At 45.3% G+C, this 18,180-nt stretch overlaps 1 protein-coding gene across 3 annotated transcripts in view; it reads left to right on the forward strand.

The window, feature by feature from the left end:
• GDPD5 (glycerophosphodiester phosphodiesterase domain containing 5) overlaps nt 1–18,180 on the forward strand; it is a 127,800-nt gene that overhangs the window by 88,524 nt on the left and 21,096 nt on the right. For 2 of the 3 annotated variants that reach the window (XM_088140452.1, XM_088140453.1), the window contains exons 6-11: nt 528–626; nt 3,664–3,757; nt 6,194–6,339; nt 12,608–12,690; nt 14,228–14,378; nt 15,469–15,687. In XM_088140452.1, the coding sequence (XP_087996578.1) occupies nt 528–626; nt 3,664–3,757; nt 6,194–6,339; nt 12,608–12,690; nt 14,228–14,378; nt 15,469–15,687 (792 nt within the window). Of the gene's footprint in view, nt 1–527; nt 627–3,663; nt 3,758–6,193; nt 6,344–12,607; nt 12,691–14,227; nt 14,379–15,468; nt 15,688–18,180 lie in introns of those variants that run through there. The other variant, XM_025175020.2, reaches the window with a different exon arrangement.

The raw sequence follows: 18,180 nt of genomic DNA on the forward strand, positions 1-18,180 counted from the left end.
TTTCCAAGACCGTGTTTTCCTTCTAGCCTGCTCCCTTCCCTTGTTTCTTATTCTCAGCACTTGAAATGAAAATTGCCTTGGCTTTTCCTGTCTCAGTCTCAGTCGCAGACGAGATAAAGGAATAACCCAGATGCTTTCTTCCGTGTGCCAGGAGGGGCAATGGAGGTTCTGAAAAGATAACTAGGCCGTGACTTTCCACCAAATGGTCCACCAAACCAAGGGAGACTTTGATAGCAGCTTAAAGATGAACAGCTCCGTCTCCAAGTGAGCTTTCGTAGATACAGGAGTCAGATCCCAGTGACGGGTGTTGAAGAGTTTGTGAGCGTGTGCGTGCTCCCAAACACGCTGACCCCCGAGAACCTCCGCTTGATGGGCCTCCTCTGACCTGCAAAGCTGAGATCTTGCATATTGCAGCAAGCCAAGATCAAACAGGAGTTCCCCCTCTGCTTCCGTAGATGTAGTTCAATAAAATGTAGCCCACAGATGGAGAGAAGTCATGGAATAAAATCTCTTTGCTTGCATTCCAGATTGGGTTGATAACTACCTGGATCTCAACTGTTGTTACAATGAGTTCTGTAGCCCAGTTATGGGACGATGAATGGGATATGGTGGTCATATCATTGCAAGTAAGTGTTTTCACTGAACTGCCCCCTCCCCTAAAAATTGTAGAGCCAAACAGTATGTTCTTTTGCCCTAAATTTGGTCCTGTGCAGTTAAGTGATTGTATGACTGTACCGAGCCTTAGAAATCAGCTTTCTCCTGATCTTTGATATGGCTCTCTTTTATATTCTTTCTTTCCCCTCTCTCATTGTGTCGCTGGTGGGTTTTTAATCCTTTGCACCGGGTTTGTTTGAAATTGATTTTTCTGCGTAAAGCTGCTGAGAGTCGTTTGGATTGCGGCAGCATGGAAATACAGGTAGTTCTCGCTTAATGACGGTTCGAAGTTATGACGGCCTCAGAAAGGGTGTTTTACGGTCTGTAAAGTACTTCTGGCTGTCATAAAATGTTGTGCCACCCCCCTTCCCCCTGCAATCACGTGGTTGCATTTTGGGCACTTGGCAACCAACTTCCATTTACGATTGGTTGCCAAGGGGCCTGCTATCATGTGATCCAGAAAGTCAATGGGGAAGCCAGCAGGGAAGACTGCAAGCAGAGGGGACGGAGAGGAGCTGAAATCCTTCTGTAGGCTGCAGGAATGGAGCTGAAATCTTCAGGATTTGAGCTCCGTTTCTGCAGCCGCCTGCCAAAGGATTTCCCCTCCGTGCATGGAGGGGAGGGAAACCCTTCAGCGGGCTGCAGGAACATTTGAGAGCGAAAGGGCTGCCTGCCAGGAGGATTTCAGCTCTGTGCGGAGCTGAAATCCTTCAGCAGCAGCACTTCTGCTCCATCCACTTAACAACCCAGGAGATCACTTAACAACTGCAATTGGAGTGCCCAGATTGAGGTCGTTGAGCAAAGCAGTAACGTGGCAATTGGAGTGCCCAGATTGAGGTCGTTGAGCAAAGCAGTAACGTGGGCGTCTCGCTTATCGACTGCTTCACTCAACGATCCCAATTGTTGTTAAGTGAGGACTACCTGTATGCTTAATGCGTAAATAAATTAATTGGTTAAAAAGCCGAATGCTAGCTTGAAAGATAGGTGTAACGTGCCGTGTGGAAGCTGTGCCAGCTTCTGTTCACCCCGGGATTCATGGAAACATCAAGTTTGACTAGGCTGGACTTCTGTAAGATCAGATTTATTCTACTGGAAATCACTGGACAGATCTGGACGATGTTGCTGTCCTGCCTTGGTTCTTTGAAGGTGGGGAACCGAGGGTCTTCCGAAACACAGGCACCCTTTGCTTTTAATGGGGTATGCCAGTAGGTTCAACCATGGACCTCTGCCAGTGATTTTCTATGCTTTCTCAGCGGCATGGCTGTCCTTGCCAACATCATCCCTGTACCAGTGTTGTACATATGTCTGTGTGTATGGAGGACAACATTTCCATTGAAAACATTGTCAACGCCACACTGCAGTTGTCATGGCAATGTTCCAGGCCTTGTCCTCGTTTGTGGATTGGTGGGTGGCAGCCTTAACCTTTCTGAAAGCTGAATTTCCTTAGACATTGAAATGGGTTTTCTATATAGCCAGGAGCCCTGGCAGCTGGAGGCAAAGATTGAGGGACTCGTATGAACCTTGTAGCTCCCTCCGTCCCATATTCCCTCCTTTCCCTCCTTCTCAATCAAGCTGGATTTATTTCTGGAATAGGTGAGAGCAAGAATTTCCTGCCTGTTGCCACCCTGGCATTTTGGTCTGACTCCTGGGGTGGACATGGGTTCTGCAAGGCTGTGGCAGCTCGTCTAAGTGCCTATGATGTAAGCAAGAGACATCTGGCACAGTGGTTCAAGGTACCAGGCTAGGAACCGGGAGGCTGTGAGTTCTAGTCCAGCCTTGGGCACGAATCCAGCTGGGGGACTTTGGGCCTGTCCCTCTCTCTTGGCCCAGGAAGAAGGAGGCCAGGGCCAACCATTTCTGAAAATGTTGCCAGGAAAACTGCGAGGACCTGTCCATGTAGCTGCCAGGAGTCAAGACTAACTGAAAGGCACTCTCCCCCAAAAAATAGATAAAGGAAAGGCATGTCCCCCCTCCGGAGGCTGATTATGTGATGGAATGGATCTACGAAGGGGAGGGTGATGTGAGAGATCAAGGCTATCGGGAAGGAGGGAATGCATTCCAGGAGGGGAAAGGAGACAAGAGGCAACACAGTCCGCAGGGGGAGCGTGGGAAGCGAAAGAGGTTCAGGGTAGCCTCTCCCTAGAATCTCCCGGGGTATCTCCACTAGTTGCAGTCGTATAGATTTAGTCTGGCAAGATTCTGCCTATGAGATGTAAGCAAATAAAGGAACTGAACTCAACTGGAGTGTTTCACCGTTGCTCTTGGGCTGGGCCTGGCAGATTAGGAGGCAAATCCAGAACAGGGCATCATGCAGAGACCAAGTTCCTAGAGCTGGAAAAGGACCTTGAAGGAATCTTGCAACTACATCACTGTAACTTTTGCAGAATTATCTCCACTCCCCAGACTTCTTTGCTCCACTAGAGAACCACCCTTGCGTTAGCACGTTCTTCCCCAACTTTAATGGGAATCTCCTTCCCTAAGAATCCCAGTCATTGGTTTGAATCATGCTGCCTGGCGGGAAGGGAGACCATTCTGCTGCTGCTTCTGCCCATGGGTGTAGAGGGAAGAGGGGATGGCCTCGAGGGCAGGAGGAAGAGTCACTACCAAGACAGTGGCCAGATAAACGAGGACTGAGCCCAGACCAAATCAGGATTTGAGAAAATGTCTCAGCCAAGCCGCTCCCTAGTTCTCACGAAGATAAAGGGAGGGAGAGGGAAGCATATTCAGGTTTGCAAGATTCTATTACTATAACTTTACAATAGAAGTACTATCGGCCTACTTGACATTAGATTCCTAGTCTGATCCACCTTGAAGGGCTGGAACCGGGGTAATGGAAGGGCCAACAGTTGAAAACTGTATTAATTCACTGCAGCCTTGTGGAACTGTCTCTCGGATCCATGTGAATGCTGTTCTCTTGTTTTACTTCCCCTGTCTTTCTCTTGTTACCCTGAGCTGCCCAGGAAATAACATTTCCCTGCTAATCATCGGCCTCTTTTTGTCCCGCCGTAGGCAACTGCTCCTTTTCTGCATCTCGGAGCCCTTGCAGCTGTCACCGCTCTGTCTTGGTTGGTGTCCGGGCAGTTTGCAAAAGCAGAAAGAGCCGGTGAGTAGAGAAATGGAACAACAGGGAAGGGAAAGGACAGGCGAAGGACAAAATGACGGTCACACCTTCACGATGCGAACTCCATCCCTTTCGTAGGTGTGCCGTGATGTCACATACATACCCACACACATAGCCAAGGGATGGAACTGGTATCGCAACACCCATTTTGGTGTTTGGACAAAATGGTTGGCTTCTGCTGACCAGAGAGAGGTGCTTGGGGGAGACTTCACCAGACTTTGGAAAGCCTGAGAAATTTTTGTTAAATTTTGTTTCCGTGATGGAGACTTAATGCTTTATGACAGTGTTGTCCAAACTTGGCCACTTTAAGATGAGTGGACTTCAACTCCCAGAATTCATGGCTGGCTGGGGAATTCTGGGAGTTGAAGTCCACTCATCTTAAAGAGGCCAAGTTTGGACAACACTGCTTTATGAGAAGGAAAATAAAGATTTAGGGAGCCAGGTGGAAAAGTTGGCCTTAAATTGTGCATTTGGCTAAAGCAGCATTGATTTGATTTTTGCTTAACGCGTTGGACAAGACATCGTAGCTTGTAAATCATGATTTACGGTTTAGTCTCTTGTGGAAAGCTAGCCAATGTGGTTTATTCAGTGCACCTTGGTTAAACTGGTGCACCAGATGTGTTGTTTGGATCCAGCCTGGGTAATACCCTGCAAGCTGTTTTCTTAATGTTCATCGTGATAAAGAAAGAGATTGGCATCCAGGGGAAGCCACAATGACATCACGGGCATCGTGTCATTGTGCAATTGAAGCACATGACATCATCTTTCTCCCCCTCCCATAAAAGAGGACCTTACCTGCATGTAAGGCTGGATTGGCCCATGTACTTTGGGTTGTATCTTTGTGTCTACATGAGTTAGAAACATGGGGTTTTTTGTTTAAAAAAAAAAAGCTGAGATTGACAAGCAGACTGAAATCCGTGCCTGATTAAATCCCAAACTTTCCAGATGGAATAGTATGAAGTTGGTATCCATGTTACAAAGAGAGTTACGGATTTTCAGTTTCTCGGTTCCTTTTTCTGAGGGCCCGGGGATACTGCTTTGCCTTGTTAAGTTTTCTCCTTTCGTATGATGCTTTTATGTTCTTGTGGGGACCATCTCCTACAGTCACAACCCCCGGCTGTAGTTTGGACACGTAAGAAAACATCATGCCAGTTTGCTCAGAGGCCCAGAAGCTGCAAAGTTTTCTTGGATGCCAGAACACCTTTGCTGTAGCACATGGAGGAAGGATAAAGCCAAGAAGGAGGAAATGTGCGGGGAAGAAATAGGCAGACCATTCAACGTTCAGTAAATTAAAGGGAGCAGATACTCAGAGCCCTTCTCTTTCCATATTGAAGCTTGCTGCGTAAGCGCTCTCAGCTGGCCCGGCTAGATGGTGTCATCCTAACTCCCTTTCGTTCTGAATCAGCTGGTCAGGACCGGAGCAGAAATGGAGTTTGTTCTTTTTTTTTCTTTTAACTGCATCCACAAACCCAATGTTTGCAAAACTACAGCGGTGTCAAAAGAAAGATTCATGGAGCAACGCAACTCTGAAACAAAAAGTAAAAATGAAAAATGTATTACATACGACTCCTGTGTCTTTTACGTAATTGCAAAAACACATAAAGTGGAATGGGAAGCATTCAGCAGCCGAGGAGTTTTGAGTGTCAGGAAGCAAATGTGGGAAAAGTAGGGTGAGAAAGATGCAGCCACGAACAGAAAAGAGCAGCAAATGCCATTATTATAAAAACAGCCACACAAGAAAAGATCAAACTACATCTTAGCAGCAAGCTGGGAGTAAAAGGGTTGTAGCACATTTATGTGCTGGTATTCACCCTCATTTGCATTTTGCATTAGAGATAAGGTCCGTGCATTCCTGCTAAAATTCCAACTTCTGGAGAATGATATTATTTGGAATTAGAGTTTTCTTCCTAGCAAGGGAAAACATGCGGAGATGACTTGGATAGGAAGAGGTACCGAAAATTATCCATGTTGACAGGGGGAACACTGGAAGCATATGAGAAGAAAACCCAAGGGCCTTTGGGGGAATTGTGGGGCAGGTGGGTTGGTGGGTGAGTCTCTCCTAAGAAAGAGAAGAAAATCAGCGTTATGGGAAAAATTGAGAAGAAGGTTTTTCCGGGAGTGGGAAAGGGTGCAGGTTGTCCTTCTCCAAGGCATCCAAGATGGAGTGCCTCTTCTGGTAACCTTCTCCAACCTGGGCATCCTTGAGAGATGTGGACCACTCCCCAACATTTCCAGCTAACATGGTCACAACTATGATTTCTGGGACTTGATGTCCATGCAACTGGAGAATACCCAGGAAGGTTGTTGCATGCCCAGGTAAGGACTGAGTGGCTTGTTCCTCTTTGTGAAAGAGCTCCAGTTCTTGGAGATAAGTTTCATCCTCTCACTCTTTGGTGTCTCCCATGTTTCTCCCTCCAGCTTCCCAGCTGCTGATGTTCGGGACCTACTTTGCAGTTGTTCTTGTGCTTTACCTGGTGCCCCTCACGATCTCTTCCCCATGCATCATGGAAAGACAGGACCTCGGGCCCAGGCCTGCTATTCTTGGCCACCGCGGAGCACCCATGGTAGGTAGGCCTCCTTTCATTCTGTTGGCTTCCTCCTCCGCTTGATTGAGCGCTGCTTTCTGCTGTATATTGACTGTCTCGTGGTGGGGGATCCACTCAGAGATTGAAAGTGAGTGAAAGATCCCGAAGGATTCTGTGCAGGGATGACCCCGAAGACTCAGGGCTGACAAGTGGGGTTCTTCTCCATGAAGAGTAAAGCTTTCAGCCTATGGGAACTGTTCTACTTTTGTGCTGTTGATTTTTTGTACAAGGAGGGGAAAATCACCACCATGTTGAAATCCACCATTTTACCACCGTTTCAGATATACAGTTGGGTGAGTGGCTTCAGAAGCCGTACGTGGCTTGTGGCTGCCCATCTTTGGGGTAGGCGATGGACACGCTTTGACATAAGTCCGCTTTCTTTTTAGCTATAGCTGCGGAGAGCTTTTCTCTTAGCTTGGAGGAGACCTCTCAGCTTGGTCATTCACATGCAGACGTTTCTTTAGGTAGCACCTAAGATCACAGCATGAAATATCTGCCAATGACAAATGGAGCTCAAGAATTCTTGCAGTCCGGCGCTTCAACGCTTCAACCCTGGGCTACGTACTTTCTCTTCCATCTTAGGTTTTTCCATATGTACGTGGCTCAGCTGGGAGAGGGCATTCTGGAGACAGATGTTTTCCTTGCAGGAGAAAGGTGATAGCTTTATTATCTTGACCTCCCCGGCCGTTTTTCACACCTCCTGCCAGGATCAGTCAAGGATCCAGGACAAAAAGGCAGCTGTATTTGCCTGGATGTTTGGAAGAGGCTTTGAAGCACTTTTCCAATTCGCTTGTGTGCTTTGAAAATCCTTTTCTTCTATTTTTTCTCAGCCTCCTTCCATCCCAGCCATGTCTGTTTACTTCCCAACCTCATTATCTTAAAACTCCCTTAAGCTTTAAGCCATCCACCAACCTAATTCTCTTAAAAGGGGTGCTTTGGTTTCATACAAATACTGGTTGAGCTTTGGCTTCAAATGAACATGTTTATTTTATTTATCTGTTTTCATTAAGCAAATTTATATAGCTGCCCATCTCCCCAAAGCACCTCTGGGCAGCGTACAACAATCAGATAAAAAGATAAAAACAGCAGAAGGAATGTAAAAAACCACATTAATAAATACCGTAAAAAACCAGAATACAAACAGAATACATATGCTCTAGGAAAAGGAATTTGCACAGAGCCACTGTTCTGAAACAAGGAAAGGATCGACCATGCAATTAAAAATCTAAAGATGCTCCATTACATGAAATAAAGGGCGAGTGGGAGGGCTTTTATTTTGCTTTCAGTTGAATTGACTTTAGAGTCCCCTACCATCATCCAGATTTGGAAAGAGAATGTCTATTTTAATGCAGAGAAGCAGCAGTTTTTTGAATGAATGTGGCTGTCGTTGTAGGAAGCTGATCTTGCATTATTTCTTGGTCAGCCAAGGAGTGCTGTGGCTTCGTTATAAGCCCTCCTCCTTACATCGGGATGCGATAGGCCACGATTTCCCATCCTGATGTCCTGGGGATGATGGGCTTTACAGAAGACCCCAAATTGGGGGTGATGGTGCTTAGAGCCTCCAACGTCTGTTGGAGTATAAGTCAGCAGCAGATGGAGGATAGATTTTGGGTAGCTGGGGAGTGTGCTAAAAAAAATCAGGAATTGGTAATGGTATCACCATTGGAATATGATTTTTAGCTCCTTTCCTCTTCCTGTGGTTTAGCTTATAATGCAGGGTTCAGTTCTTGTTTATTACAAGGATTGGGGAACCCAGGCCTGCAGCTTTGAGGTTAGTGCTAAAGTGGGTCGTTTGGCTTGTGGAGGTGGGGGGGGCTTCTCTCTTGACTTCTCTGCCCCCTGATGGCATCTGGCCCATCATCTGGGTCTGGGGGGTTGTGTGGATGAAGATTGTCGCCAACCTGCATTTCCCACCCTGTGATTTATAGAGAGGGACTTCCAACCCCGGGTCCCGAGCTGAGCTAGAAACCCCACTTCTCTAGGCCAGTCGGTCACCTGGGATCCGGACCCAACCCACAAACTGAAGAACAGTGTTTCACGGGTTCATGGCTTGGCCAGTTCACCACTTCACAATCCTTATTCTAAGAATGGGTCTTCCCTGTTCGGAGCCTGTGGCTGGGTTCATGCAACACACTGAACCAGGTCAGTTGCAAAAGTGAGTGATGGCATTTGCACCACCTGGGATATGTGGTTAGCATTAACGTGGGTGAGGTTTTGTGGCTTCGCTGGCGGGACAAAAAAGCAGCTTTTTTGCCATATTTAGGTACAAAGTCTGTTGTGGACAGGGCAAATGGATTATTTCAGCAACCAGGTTAAGTGGGTTGTGAGAAGATTATGCTTTGCTGCAGTGGTTCTCACAGGCATCTAAGAGTTTGCTGCTAGGAAGCACAACCGTGGAGTAGACCGGGGTGCAAAAAAACATGTGGTCTGTAAGCATCTTTATTCTCCCCCTCCCAAGAGCGTGGGCAGACAAACATTTGGACCTTTTTTTTTAATGTACATTTTGAAAGGGCAAAATGAGGTCCTTAAGCTTTGCAAATGTACCATATAAGACACCAATTTCAGCCCTGAAAACAATGTTTTTCAACCTTGGCAACTTTTAAGATGGGTGGGCTTCAGCTCCCAGAATTCTCTAGCCAGCATGGTGGACTTCAACTCCCAGAATTCCCCAGCCAGCATGGGGAATAAATAATAATAATAACATCACATGAAACTTGGCAGAGCCCTCAAGTCAACAGAAATAGCAGACCCCTGAGTCAGAGGCTGCATTTTCCTTTACCCAGTGTTACTGTTCGTTTTCTTGAGTTTGTGAGCAGTTACAGTATGTATTATTATTTTTTTCCCCTTAAAATAGCCCTGAGTTGTATGAATGAGAAGAGAAAATCAGGGAAAACCTTGGAAGGATTTACACTGAGTAACTCCTTCATAATCTCTCTGAAATACATCCGCCCCTCTCATGTATAACGTAGGGGTCAGTGATTAGCAAACTTTGGGCACGCCTGGTGCCCTTTCTCAGCTTGGCATGGTGGCACGGGCACCCTCTTCATTTCATCTAATTATTTGAACTCCTGGAAGACCTCAACCCCAAGAGGCTGCCCGACAGTTGCCCAATCTTGTGCAATTTCAGCCTTACTTTGCAAAGTTTTGATTTTCTCACGTGAGAGCACCCAACGCTCCCGAGATTGCCTGGTCTTGTGAATGTTCTGCCAGATATTCATTTTTATTTGGTTTTGGAAGTCTGTGGACCCCCTGGAGAGGGGGAGCCCTGCTGCCAACCTCTGCTCTGTGGTTTCCAAAGCTCACACGAATGCAGTGTTTCTCAACCTTGGCAACTTTAAGATGTGTGGACTTCAACTCCCAGAATTCCTCAGCTAGCATCGCTGGCTGGGGAATTCTGGGAGTTGAAGTCCACACATCTTAAAGTTGCTAAGGTTAGAAATACTGCATTAATGGCAGAGTAGAGACCTCCAGAAATTAAAATGGGGCTTCTCTGCTGGAATGAGAGCTGATCTGCCTCCCACCCCGCTGGTCCCTCCACTCCATAACTCAGTGGCTTGGTTGGGTTTCTGATTAAGTGATGCAAATCTCTTCCTTCTGCAAGTGGAGTTTCACAGGGTGACTTAAATCAGACATGGCACGCTGCAGGCTTCAAAGGGCCCTCAACCTTTTCCCCACTTCGCTTCGTCTAAACTCCCTCCCTTTCTATGGATCAAAAAGGCATTTTTGCTGCTTACCATCGATTGGCCCAGCTTGGGGCACAGGAAAAGGAGTGCCATGCTGACCCTGCCTTTAATTTACTGTAATCTTTCCAAACTTGGGAGTTACTTTTTTTTCCCCCATTTCCGAAAAGAAAACCTCATCCTTATTTTTGTTTCTTTCTGTGTTTTTTTTCCAAATGTTTTTACTTGTCAGCCGCCCAGAGGGGTTGGGAGTCGGGCGGCATGCAAATTTAATAAATAAATATTCAAACACACTATAAAGGAGGAGGAGGAGGAGGAGGAGGAGGAGGAGGAGGAGGAGGAGGAGGAGGAGGAGGTCCAGCACAGAATCAGACTTGCAAGATTCGGTTATTTTAGCCAATCTCAATAAAAGTGATTTTAGAGTTTCAGGGGAGTTGATGTTCCTGGTCTGGTCTACCTTGTGGGGCTGACAATAATCAGCTTTTACATAGACGTTCAGATTTCAGTTGTCCTCCTCCAGGATACACCATTCTGGGGCCCCCAGTTTTCCATTCTACTATCCCTATTCATTCATTCATTCATTCATTCATTCATTCATTCATTCATTCATTCATTCATTCATTCAGCTTGTTTTGTACCCACTGGACTGTTTTTGGAGCAGGTTAACAAGTCTCTCTCTCTTAAGCTTTTCCTCCTAAAAGTTTTAACTGACTCTTTTTCTTTTAACTTCTGCCAGTTTTGGGGTTCCCACAAGCCAGGTGATAATTCCCTTTCATTAATTTTTCACTAACCCAAGAAATCACAACCCCCCCCCCTCCATTAGCTGTATAAGAGCTTCTCATACACATCTGTTTCTCTGTACACAAAGTCTTGCACAACAGCTGCAGGGAAAGAGGACCCCATTTCCTATCATTTCTGTTTTTCTGTTTCCATTTTACTTGTTTTCTTTCTTTTGTTGTATCAGGGAGATAAAGCAAAAACATTTTTAGAAAGGAAACGGTGGATATTTTATTTAATAGTTTTAATGGAAAGAGGTCTGCCTTTTCGTTTATACCAACCCTTAAGGTGCCTTCCAATAAGGAAAGAAGGAAGATGCCCACCTTTTGCCAACCCTTCAGGTGCTTTCCGAGAAAGAAATAAGCATACAATAAAACATAGGCTTAAAACAAAATCCGTTAACCTGTTAACAACGGGTTAAATAATTATCTGGAAGCTTCAATTAGACTGGAATGCAGTTACCTGGTTCTTGGTGGGTTCTTGAGCAGGATGTGCCTTCTTGCTGACTTCTGTGGGCAATTCAAAGGGCTGCTTTTGACCTCTGAAGTCCAACATCGATCAGTGCTGAGTGCTTCCCCCACCTGCTTGGACCCACCTGCTGCAAACTCCCCAGGAGAACCTATTAGCAATTCTCCACTTTTGGGGGTAACCCAGATGACGTTCCTTATTGGTTGCAGTGTCTGCTCTCTGGAATATATTCTGCCGTGACCTTCAGGAAACTTGAGATGATTAGAAACAGAGCTGTTGAAGAGGACTCTGGATGTCTGAATGCCATCTTCTAGTTATTTCTATTTTGTTATGTTTATGAAGATTCTCAGTCATCCAGGTGGAATGGTCTGGAGGTTGAGTCATGGCAACTGGACTTATTTTCTTTTTTGGTAGAGACATTTCGCTATTTGTCCAAGCAGCTTCTTCAGTCTGAAAAAGTTGGTTAGGGAGACCCCATAACCAACACAGGAGTAGACATCTACATCTCAAAGACTCTACTAATTACATCTCCTATTGTCCCTCAACAAGCCTATCATGCTAGTAAGAAACACCGCCACCCTGGAAGACTTTTATGGGGTCCCCCAACCAACTTTTTCAGACTGAAGAAGCTGCTTGGACAAGTAGCGAAACGTCTCTATGAAAAAAGAGAAGAAGTCCAGTTGCCATGACTCTATTTTGCCATCATCTCCCCCTGCCTTCATATTAGAATTTATATTTTCCCTTTTGATATATAATGTTTTTATTGAAAGTTTTTACATGCCTAAAAGAGAAATGGACAGGAAAGAAATAAGAAAAAGAGAAGAAAGAAGAAGTGTGTGAAGGGCAAAACAGAAAAAGGGACAACTTATATTTTTGATGCGGTTTTGTGATTTTAACTTTGGACCATTTTGTTTGATCGACGGTGTGCATGCTGAATGTTTTAGTACGAATTACTAATTGTAACCCACCAAGAGTCGACTGATTGCGGTGGCCAGAATCGAATAAATAAATAGGTTTTAAGGATCTTGTTACCTGCAACCTTTTGCTTCTCCCTAAAATGTCCAGGAAAGTCTAATTGGTTTTTGAACCTTCTCAGAGGAGCAGATGAGTTTTGTGAAGCTCCTATATTGAGGCTTAATATTTGAATGATTCTGATTTATTTCTCTGTTAGTTCTTAGAGTTTCTCTGTCTGAATCTCTTTTTTAAAACATGTTTCGATAGCTGATGTTCATATTTTAGCTTGTTGTTTGGAACTGTGTACGGTTTGGCTTCTGGTGTGTAAGACTAAAAAATTCAATTTATTTTCTCTGTTTCTTCTTCAGCTAGCGCCTGAAAACACTCTGATGTCCTTCCAAAAAGCAGTTGAGCAGAAAGTCTACGGTGTGCAGGCAGATGTGGTGATCAGGCAAGTCTCTCTGCTTGTCCTCAAGGGCTAAGAAGATTTTTGTTTCCAAATTCCCTGCCCTGGTTCCTACTTCTGTGCTGCTGTCAAGCCTTTAATAGCAGAGATTCACAGTGGCTCTCATCAGTTGGGTTTACTATCAACACTGTAACGTAAAGGGCTAAGAGAGTGAACCTTGGAAATTTGAACAAGCTTAAACTCTAGCCATCATTTATTAGTGAATTCATTAAGGTGGGGGGAGGTTTCTAAGAGTCATTTAAACCTTTTTTTCCTAGAATGCAGGACCAAGGGACCATCAGCTCTTTTTCCAGATGAACATTGTAAAATCCATCTACTCATGGTAAATCATGCTTTGAGATACTCTCAGTCCCAGAGATCTCTCATATATCTGCCCAGTTGATTAGATTTATAGAGACAGGAAGGCTATTTGGGACCTGGCAACCATGATACCATTTTAGCAGTAGATGAAGAGGATGGAAGCTTCTGAGCTCCACAGAATTCTTTATCAGGCTGGATAAAAGTGAGCAAGCTTTCTGACGCCCCCTTAGGTGCCTGATTCAAAGTGGATTCTGGGGATGAAAGAAGTGCTCTGAGCAAACATGACTCCATCTCTTTTAAGCCAACGCTGCTCTAGTTCCTCAGGTGCTCTCACTTGAAGGTTGGATGGCAAAGTTCAGGAGATGTCCATCAAGATGTGTCAGGGCTTGGAATGACCATGGGAAGCCTTCCTCAATCTCTGGATGGAATTTGATGATAGGTAGAGAAGGAAATTCAGGAGGGCCACCCTAGAACAGTAGAGATGTTTCGTTTCTACCCTTCTGTGAACATTTAGTTCAGATGATGGATATTCACGAATGAAGACTTCTCAAAAGCAATAAGTATAATATGAGAAAAAGCAATGTTTATAAGATGCCTAGGGTCCGGATTAATTTTGAAATGAGCCTGGGATCAGACGGGGGGCCAATGAAAGTGGTATAGTTTATTATTATTATTGTTGGCTGCACAGTCAGCCAGATATTATTATTTGCAATAAAAAATAGAGAAAACGTTATCAACAGAAACCATTAAAGACCAAAAAAAAATTAAGAAAAACGTGTTGGTTTTTTTAAAAAAAAAACTGGCAATATACTGCCATCCAATGGATAATCTCATTAATTACTAAATCTGGTTGCCAAAACATATAAACAAACAAAAAGAACAACCCCCTCCCCCATCCTTTTTTTGTTCTGGTAGGTGCAAAAATGCATCTATTGTGAGAAACAGGCAGGAGCATAGGTGTCCTTCACCTGAACATTCTTTTTTAAAAAACCCCAAACCGGCGTAGGAAAGGCATAATTGAAGAGGGGGAAAAGGATTTCTCTGGGTGGCACAGTTGCAATCAGGTGCCCTTTCTCACACATGACAAGAATTTCATGCCTATTTGCAAGGACCCCAGAAGCATCTGGTTGGCCACTGCAAGAAGCAAAATTCTGAGCTGAGCTGGGCCCTCGGCCTGATCCAGCAGGATAATTATGACGTTCTGGTGTTCTTATGTTCACAGTTACGACGGAGTGCCTTTTCTAATGCATGACAAGACATTGCGGAGGACGACCAACGTGGAGGAAGTGTTTCCAGAACTAGCCTATGAACATTCCTCCATGTTCAACTGGACAGATTTGGAAAGACTGAACGCTGGCCAGTGGTTCCTCAAGGTGTGTAAGTAAGTGCATTTAGGAATTCGCCATTTTGGGCCGCAGGATTAAGAACGCGTGTTTTGCTCCTCACAAACCTTCCTGAGGTTGATAAGAAGAAAAAAAATGAAAGTATGCCTTCACCTTCTCCCCAATTACAAGGGTCTCTTCTAGCTCTCTGCTTATTCCTGGGAAATTGGAATAACACTTCCAATAGAAAGTGGAATGCCAATATCATCATGCCCTTATATAAATTAATGATGTGCCCACATCTGGAATGTGGTGAGCAGTTCTGGCCACCACACCTCAAAAGGGGTAGAGTGGAGCTGGAGAAGGTCCGGAGGAGGGCAACTAAGATGGTCCAGGGGCTGGAGAAGCTTCCCTATGAAGAAAGGTTGCGACATTGGGTCGCTTTGTAGCCTAGAAAGGAGGCAAACGAGAGGGGATGTGGTGGAGGTGTACAGAATTATGCATGGTGTGGATAAAGTGGACGAGAAGCTATTTTCCGCTTCCCAAAATACTAGAACCAGAAGTCACCTAGTGAAATGGAATGTTGGAAGAATCAGGGCAGACCAAAGGAAGTATTTTTTAATATAATTCAATTTTGAAATTTGCTACCACAAGATGTGGTGCTGACTACCAGCTTGGCTGGCTTCAAAAAAGGGTTGGGCCAATTCGTGGAAGTCCTGGGGATCCGTGGCTCTTAGCCTTGATGTCATGGAACCACTCTGAAGGGCACCTGCTGGGAGACGGGTGGGCTTCCTTGGGCAGTTGGTGGCCCACTGGGAGAACAGGCTGCTGGACAAGATGGGCCAGGGATCCCATCTAGCAGGGCACAGCTTATGTTTTTTTTTTGTTCCATTCTTGGCTGCCATAGTGTTAAATATTGGATGAGTGATGGGATCATACTTGAAATTGTTCTCTATTACTGACTTGGGCATCTTCCAAGCTCCTCCCTTGCTTGCCAGAAAAAGGATTTGGTCCCCTGTTTCAGACTCTCCTGCAACCTGGGCTTGTGGAACTTAGATCTTAAGTTGCAAAGATTGTCCACCTGATTTCTCAAAGCAAACTTGCCATCTTCAAAGTACAACGTTCACATTTCTTCCCACAGAGTGACCCCTTCTGGACAGTCGACTCCCTTTCCCCATCTGACTTCGTAAAGGCTGCAAACCAGTCAGTCTGCAAACTGACTGAGATGCTGGAGACAATCAAGGGCAATGCCACCGTCCTCTTGAATGTCCAAGACTTGCCCGAAGAGCACCCATACTACAGTACTTCAGTCAACATCACCTTGGAAACTGTTCTCACCTCGGGCATCTCTCAGCAGGCTGTGAGTTCCACGGGACTTTTGTAGGTAGCTGCTGGACGGTCTTGGGGGCTCCTACACAGTGCCAGCAAAAATTAAATGAAAATCCAAAGCAGAAGGGGGTTTATGGATAGATAGAACAACCTCTTCCCAACTTGGATACAGGTAGTTCTCGCTTAATGACCACAATAGGAACTGGAAAATTGGTCATTAAGTGAGTCACCACATAACCAGATCCTGATTTTACGACCATTTTTACAATGGCCATAAAGCAAATAAATGTCATAAGCAAATCATGTGGTTGTTTAGTGAATCACGTGGTTGTTAAGCAAATCCAGCTTCCCCAATGGATGTTTTTTGCTGGAATTAACTATGGTGATTTGATTAAAGACTGGTGATTCACTTTACAACCATCGTAAAAAAGGTCACAAATCGCAATCACATGACCGTGGGGAGTGGTGCAATGGTTTGCGACAATTGTACGTGCAAGTAGAGGTCATAAAGCACTTTTTCCGAGCCTGTCATAACTTTGAACCGTGGTTAAAGGAATGGTCATTAAGCAAGGACCACCTGTATGTCAGATCCACAAGGATGACAAGAGTTGTCGGACAGTCCCCCTGGAAGATGGCAAGTTAAGAAAAGTCTGGGAAGAACCGGCTGTCAAAAATGGTTGCACTTTGTTCTTGCACCAGAAACAAAGAGAAGAAGGAGACTCTACCCTGGAACTTCTCAAGAGCTTCCCATGCTCGCTTGCCAGCTGTGTGATCCCAGCCAATCACAGTCAGGCGAATATGGGCAGCCAAACAGGGTGATGTACATGGGCAGGGTCAATGAAAGCAAATGAAGTCTTCACGTTACCCTTCACAGAAGGTGAGGGGCCTGTTGGATGACTGATGGAGACTCCAGATTTGCTAGGTCTGCCATTCTTAGCAGCTCAAAGGTTAGAAATCCTGGAAGACGCGTGCGTGGGATCATGAGGCTGGAGAAACCAGGGTGAAGCCATTGCCTCCCTGCTCAGAAACGCTCGTGTTCATTTTGAAGGCTGTGTTTTCCGAGCAGCACAGAATGCCCCTGTCTTAGCTCACCTTCTGCTGAAGGTCCCTCAGATGCCGGGCATCCAGGTCCGATCTGTGAAATCTGGACTCTTTGGGCCAGGGGTGGAAAAACGTCGTGTCATTGCCTACCTTAGACCACAAGACAGTTGGGGGCTTCCCCTACTGGGTTGTTGCTAAACCGCGGGAGAAGTTTTGAGTCTTTCTAAGAAGGGGTAGGTGGTTTTGAGATTGTGCTGAAGCTGAAACTTCTAACAGTTCACTGATGGGGAAGGTCCCCTGTTTAACTGCCATCTGTCTTTCTGGGCACGTGATGCCACAACCCTATTTTTGATTAACTCTGTGCCTGCTCCCAAAATATTTGTTCTAGGGAGTTGTCCTAGCCGGTCAGTGTTTCATTCCCCCGCTGCCCCCAGGCTCTTCGAAAACTCTGTTTGTGCTTCTTTTCATCTTGGTTTGCTGTTGCTTTCAATGAGGAAAAGCAAGCTAACGTTGTGGAGTCCTTAGGGTTCTCTGAGCTTGGTTGCTTTCTTGCAAACATTTCGTTACCCATAACGAAAAAACAACCAAGCTCAGAGAACTCCAAGGACTCCACAGTTCAACCCTGAGCTACACATATTCTCTTCTGCTGGTACCAAGCTAACATTCTCAGCTTTTCTTTCCCTTCCTTTCCTGCTTTTTCCCATCTGAACCCTGGGGTTCGCTCCCCCCATCTTATATCGTCTCCTTGTCAGATTGTGCCCCGTTTAGGGTTTCCTTTTGAGTAACGTCCCTGATCTCTCCCACGGCAGAGATGCTAAGGTGCCCAGGAGCATAGTGGAGAAATTCAGAATTCTCGTGCACCTGTAATGGGAGAACTCCACATCTACCTCTCTTTTGGACCTGGGCCTTAGTTCATTGGAAAAACATAGGTGTTTTGCATGTTTAAATATTTGAAGTGCAATCAATTTGCACGTGTGCGTGGAGGATGGGATTGGGTCTGAGAGCAGGTCTTGAAGGGGAAAGAGGAGAAAATGGATTTTTGTTGCAACCCATGTTGGGGTGGGGGTTGAAATCCAAAACAGTTTCAGTGCTAATTCAGAACCTGTAATGGAAGCCATGGACTGCTTTGCAGGGGAGCATTAAGCCAACTTTTTTCTCTGTTCACCCCCATCTCCTAATCGTATTATGGGAGGAAAAAAGACTATATTTGCGCAGCAACTGAAATGCTAATCTTTTCCCGGTTAATTTTGACTTTAACTTGCTGAACGTTTTCATTCAGGAAGCGGGGGGAAAGAAAAGAGAGTCAGAAAAAAATCTCGGTCTGCAGAGCTCTTTTTCCAAACATCTCCCGTCTTAAAATGACCAACTCTTGGGGTACCATAGCCTAATCCACTTACGGTTGCAGAAGCTTCTGTGAAACGGGGTGCTGAATCTGAAGTGCCAAGGGAGCTGGCCTTCAAGGTCCCATGAAGGTCTTTCGTAC

Source organism: Python bivittatus, unplaced genomic scaffold (assembly GCF_059951505.1).
Source record: "Python bivittatus isolate LINGU-HERP-01145 unplaced genomic scaffold, Pbiv_v1 ctg000340_np1212, whole genome shotgun sequence".
Taxonomy (NCBI): Eukaryota; Metazoa; Chordata; class Lepidosauria; order Squamata; family Pythonidae; genus Python; species Python bivittatus.